The sequence below is a fragment of the Pseudorca crassidens genome, chromosome 18 (genome assembly GCF_039906515.1).
Source record: "Pseudorca crassidens isolate mPseCra1 chromosome 18, mPseCra1.hap1, whole genome shotgun sequence".
Lineage (NCBI taxonomy): Eukaryota > Metazoa > Chordata > Mammalia > Artiodactyla > Delphinidae > Pseudorca > Pseudorca crassidens.
In genome coordinates, this window is record NC_090313.1 from 79,884,266 (window position 1) to 79,890,633 (window position 6,368).

General features: G+C 44.1%; 1 protein-coding gene across 4 annotated transcripts in view; it reads right to left on the reverse strand.

Moving 5' to 3' along the window:
* Window positions 1-5,933, reverse strand: part of MPHOSPH8 (M-phase phosphoprotein 8) — a 50,107-nt gene extending 44,174 nt beyond the window's left edge. For all 4 annotated transcript variants that reach the window (XR_010937078.1, XM_067713861.1, XM_067713860.1 and 1 more), the window contains exon 1: window positions 5,575-5,933. Coding sequence is in view for 3 of the 4 variants with exons in the window: in XM_067713861.1 (XP_067569962.1) it covers window positions 5,575-5,793 (219 nt within the window). In the remaining variant the exon portion in view is untranslated. The remainder of the gene's footprint in view (window positions 1-5,574) is intronic.
* Window positions 5,934-6,368: the final 435 nt, after the last annotated feature.

Here is a 6,368-nt window from a genome sequence, read left to right on the forward strand (position 1 = left end):
TGCATAAAAATAGTGCTAAATGTGTTACTCAAAGTTGCTTTTAAAAAACACTATTTACTTTCAAATGGGCCAGAAAAAAATGTATATAAATAAAGAGAGAAAAAAAATAAAGCCAATATCAACAACTGGGGGATCTGGGTAAAGGCGTATGGGAGATTCTACACAATTCTTGCAACTTTTCTGATGATTAAAAAAAAGGCAGTAATGAACACATATAAATTTAATACTTGTTATCAATTAGGTTTGATCTAGTCAATGAGAATGAGGGAGTATTAACAATCATTCTCAAGTACAAGGAATACATCTCAATTTTAGCTCCAGATTTAACTGACTGATAATTGTTAACAGCCTTCATTTCAGCAGTTTTGCTTCATTCATTCATTCAACAAATATTTACTGAGGGTCACTATGTGTATAGCAGTATACAAAACAAATGAAAACCTGAATTACATGTTTTTTTATAGGAATAATGTCAACCCAAATATTGCCCAAGACTTTGCTGTATATTAAGAAATTTCATGATAGCCCTGGGATCTACAAACTTATCTTCAAAATTCCCCAAATGTCTATTTTCTTGGTAGCCACATTATCTTTCGCTTAATCAGTGGGACAAACTAAATGGCAGCAGATGGTCCGTCCTCTTATCCTCTTAGGTTGTATATACTAGATAATTAGCTAAAATTTTTGTTGGGCTTCCCTGGTGGCACAGTAGTTAAGAATCCGCCTGCCAATGAAGGGGACATGGGTTCGAGCCCTGGTCCGGGAAGATCCCACATGCCACGGAGCAACTAAGCCCATGCGCGACAACTACCGAGCCCATGTGCCACAACTACTGCAGCCCGCGCACCTAGAGCTCATGCTCTGCAACAAGAGAAGTCACCACAATGAGAAGCTGGCGCACTGCAACGAAGACCCAATGCAGCCAAAAATAAAAAATAAATAAAATAAATTTATAAAAAAAGAAAAAGCAGAAATAAATGAAAAAATAAAGAAATATATAATCTAACACTAAAAAAGGGTAACATCACAACAAACTTTGGTTTATTCTATGAACACAAAGTTGATTTAACATTAGGAAATCAATGTAGTTTATCACATCAGTGATATAAGGGAGAAAAATTATGCGATCATCTTAACAGATGCAGGAAAAAATTTAATAAAATTCAACATCCTTTCGCAATAAAAGTATTTAGCAACTAGAAATAAATGGAATTTCTTTAACAAAGGGTAAATACACAAAAATTAATTGTATGAGCAACAAATAAGACAATGAAACTTTTCAAAAGACCATTTACCACTGCATCAAAAATATCAATTATACCTAAAAATCAACTTACTAAGACCTCAACACAGAAAGCTATAAAACATTATTGAAAGAAATTAAATTGATCCTAAATTTACCCACAGATTCAATGCGAATCCCAATAAAAATTCAAAGTTTTTAATGTGTGCAAGGATATTGACAAGTTGATTCTAAAATTTATAAGGCATTGTTAAAGAATAAAAAGACAGATTTGCTCAATGAAACCTGATCCCTACATTACACTATACACAAAATCAATTCCAAGTGAAATGTAAATATAAAATCTGAAAGGCAAAACAACAGAGCTTTCAGGAAAAAAAAAAAGAGAGAATATTTAGGGTAGGGAAAGATTTCTCAAACCAGACATAAAAAGCACTCAACATTGGGCTTCCCTGGTGGCGCAGTGGTTGGGAGTCTGCCTGCCGATGCAGGTGACACGGGTTCGTGCCCCGGTCCGGGAGGATCCCACGTGCCGCGGAGTGGCTGGGCCCGTGGGCCGTGGCCGCTGGGCCTGCGCGTCCGGAGCCTGTGCTCCGCGACGGGAGAGGCCACAACGGGGAGAGGCCCGCATACCGCAAAAAAAAAAAAAGCACTCAACATCAAGACAAAGATTAAGTTTTTCTACATTAATCATATGAACTTCTACTGACCAAAAAAGACATAGCAGGAAAAGAGATATACATGACATCACCCACAAAGGATTTGAATCTAGAATACAACAAATTAATAAAGAAAGACAAAGTAGAAAGAGATCTGAACAGGCACTTCATAAAAGATAACCAAATGACCAAAAAATAAGTATTGGGTTGGCCAAAAAGTCCGTTTTTTGGCCAACCCAATATATGAAAAGATGCTCAATGATTTCAACACTGATTACTAGTGCAGAATCCAGAGAAATATAAATTACAAGTAGGAAATACCATCAGATACCCCACCAGTACTGGCTAAAAGTATAAAGACTGACAATATCAAGCGCCAATAGGATGCTTAACAAAAGGAATTCTCATAAAACATTAGCAGTAGTGTAAATTGGTACAACCAATTTCAAAAACAGTTTCCACTTAAAGCTGAAGACACATGCATCCTGTCTGAACAATTCCACTCCTAGGTATATACAACCAAGAGAAACATTTGTGCACAATACACCAGGAGACATGTTCAATAAAGTTCACAGAAGCGTTATTCACAATAGCCAAAAACTGGAAACCCAAATGCCCATCAACAGTAGTAGAAAAGAGAGACTGTAGTATGTTCATACAACTGAATACACTTGACCCTTTAAAAACATGGGTTTGAACTGCGGGGTCCACCTATATGCAGATATTTTTCAATAAATATATTGGAAAATTTGGACTTCCCTGGTGGCACAGTGGTTAAGAGTCTGCCTGCCAATGCAGGGGACACGGGTTCGAGCCCTGGTCCGGGAAGATCCCACATCTCTTTTGATGTCCATTTGATGTTTCATTTTTGATGCTGCGGAGCAACTAAGCCTGTGCACCACAACTACTGAGCCTGCACTCTAGAGCCCGCAAGCCACAACTACTGAGCCCATGTGCCACAACTACTGAAGCCCACACGCCTAGAGCCTGTGCTCCACAACAAGAGAAGTCACTGCAATGAGAAGCCCACACACCACAATGAAGAGTAGCCCCCGCTCACCACAACTAGACAAAGCCTGCGTGCAGCAACAAAGACCCAACACAGCCAAAATATATATATATGTATATATGAAAATTTTTTGGAGATTTCCAACAATCTGAAAAAAGTCACAGACGAAACACATAGCCAGAAGTACTGAAATGATTAAGAAAAAGGTATGCAATGAATGCATAAAGTATATGTAAATACTGGTCGGTCATTACAAAGACATAAGGTGTGTGATATTTAATGTAAAATTAATGTGTTAGTTTTCTTAACGTTTTATAACTTTGCTTTCAAAGAATTATATTACCATATTCTTTTCTAATTGGAGAAAGTGAGTATTAGATTATTACAGGTAAGTGACTTCTTTAAAAATGTAATAATGTTTCTGATACTGTACTATGAATATGACTGTAATACCATACGCCACAAAAATTTTCTAACAATTCATTCATTAGTGTCTAGGCTAGGCTACTGGGAAGCAATTTTATCGATTACACTAGGCTACCATAAAGTATGAATCAATAAACTTTTTCACATTATCTTTTCATTTTTGATGTCCAGTGCTGGTAATACATATAACATCTACAGTGTTTTGTATCATATAAGACAATATTGATGTAGGTTCTGACAAGCAATTCATCTCATAAACAGAAGATGTATACTTAGGGTATAAATTACTGTAAATACATTTTCTCTTCCTTCTGATTTTTTAAATATTTTCTTTTCTTTAGTTTACTTTTTAATTAAGGATACAGTATACAATACACATAATATACAAAATATGTGTTAACTGACTGTTTCTACTATGGGTAAGGCTTCCCCTTCTGGTAGAAGGCTATTAGTTAGGTTCTGGGGGAGTTTATAAGTGGCTTTTCAGCTGTACAGGGGTCAGGCACCCCCAGGCCCCAAGTTGTTTGAGGGCCAACAACTATGCAGCAATGAAAAGGAAAGAAACTATAGCTCCAACAACATGGAATAAATCTCACAAAGATATTGTTGAGCAAAAAATGCAGACACACACCAAACAAATATAGTGAGATTCCATTTAAATGAAAGAAAAAAATTTTTTTTAATGTGGGGCTTTAGGTACAGTGCCTACAGTTCTTTGGAACTGGCAAAATTGAATATTGTAAAAGAAGTGAATCAACAATTCTGAAGATATTACGCTCCTAACCAAATATTTTCTGAATATCTTTCACCTGCCAAGCACTATGTTAAACGCAGGTGATACACCTATCACCTCAAGGTGCTTACAAGGTATCTGGGAAAATTATACATAGAAATGTCCCTATCTTTACTGCAACTAACAATAAGATTGATGACGCTGGATTTCGGTTATTTATCCCCCACTGTACAGGAGAATCTTTTTTTTTTTTTTTTTTTGCGGTACGCGGGCCTCTCAGTGTTGTGGCCTCTCCCGTTGCGCAGCACAGGCTCCGGACGCGCAGGCTCAACGGCCATGGCTCACGGGCCCAGCCGCTCCGCGGTATGTGGGATCTTCCCGGACCGGGTCACGAACCTGTGTCCCCTGCATCGGCAGGCGGACTCTCAACCACTGCGCCACCAGGGAAGCTCCAGGAGAATCTTTAATGTCAGCAACTGTGTATGCTACAACTCATCTCTATATCCTCAGGACCTAACACAGCACCTACCCATGCAGTAGTTGAAAACAAAAAAAGTCTGCTGAATGAATGGACAAAAAAATTAATATAAGGTAGCGTATGACAAATGGGAAATAACAGACAATAAAAAGAACACAGGGGGACTTCCCTGGTGGAGCAGTGGTTGAGAGTCCGCCTGCCGATGCAGGTGACACGGGTTCGTGCCCCGGTCCGGGAGGATCCCACATGCCACAGAGCGGCTGGGCCCGTGAGCCATGGCCACTGAGCCTGCGCGTCCGGAGCCTGTGCTCCGCAACGGGAGAGGCCACAGCAGTGAGAGGCCCGCGTACCGCAAAAAAATAAAATAAATAAAAAATAAAAAGAACACAATATACAGAACGACCACTGTGTAGGGCCTTTGGTCATCTTACACCTATTTACTAAAACAGATTATTTTCCCATTGCCCATCCTCCCACCCTCTCACCTTCCCCCAGCCTCCAGCCCACAGTTCATTCACTCAATCTGATATACACAAAGCAAGCACGGCATGCTAGGCACTGGATTAAAGTGTCAGCGATAACGAATTAATAAAAAGCATAGTCTACCAAAGGAGCCTACAATCTAGCAGGAGACAAACATGTAAAGAACGATAAGCTTGAAGGGCATAAATGGGGAAGCACCACACTCTGCGGGGACCAGGGTGAAACACGGCTTTCACACAGACACTGGGCGGGAAGCGCCGGGCAGGGCGCGGCGAGGAATTCAAGGCTCCTGAGAGGCTGCTGGCACACGCCGCACAGGGAGAGCGGGCGAGGATGCTCAGGCTCTCAGACCCGAGACGCCGTCCCCCAAGGATGGGGATGGGGATGGCGCGGACGGGGCCTAAGAAGGAAGCCTCCTCTCAATGTCCCCGCGCCGTGGACATCCGTCTACACCGCCTCCAGCGCCTCCTGAGCGGGCAGCACCACTCCGGCCGCGCCGATCGCCGCGCGTGAGCCTCCCCCCGGCCCGGGCCCCGCATGTACCCCATCGATCTTCATGTCCAGGATTTTCTCCACCTCGAACACATCCTCGCCGTCATCCTCACTGTCCCCGACGGCCTCCGCTCCTTTCGCGGCCGCGTCCTTCTCTTTGCCCACCGCTCCTCCTCCCTCTCCTTCGACTCCGGGCGACTTGCCACTGCCGTCGGCACCCGAACCAGGAACTGCAGCCGCGCTCGCCCCCTCCGCCTCCGCCGCAGCCATAACGGAGCTCTGCCAGCCGCGGGGAGAGCGGTTGCGACGCGCGCCCCGCGCTCGGCCCCGAACCCCCGCCAGCAGGATGCCGCTGACTAGAAAACGCCAATGGCGGGCTCGGGACTCCAGAGCGACGCGCGCGCACAACAATCACGTCAGGCGGGCGCGCCGGAGCCCCGCACCACCCACAGGAAGCGGGTGGGCTGGCCGAGGTGGGGATGCCCCGGGCGGAAGGAAGAGCAGGCCGATGGAGGCGCTAGGAGAGGCCGCGGTGTAGCGCCGGTGGGCGGGGCTTGAGGAGCGTGGGCGGGGTGTGGGCTGAGGGGAAGGGAGCCGCGGAGCGGAGGCTGCATTGTAGCGCTGGTGGGCGGGGATTGCGGGACTTGGGCGAGAAGTGGGCGGGGCGAGAGGGTCAGCGCGCGGGTCTGGTTCGTGGCGGGTTCTCTTCGTGCCGCCCGCTGCCCAGAGCAGGTGACCCTTATCTGGGTGATTTTGATTCGATTAACGCCTGTGAAGGATCCAATCAAACACAGCCTATAGTGCTGTTATATTTTAGGGAGTGCTGTTTAAAGATAAAGAAAACA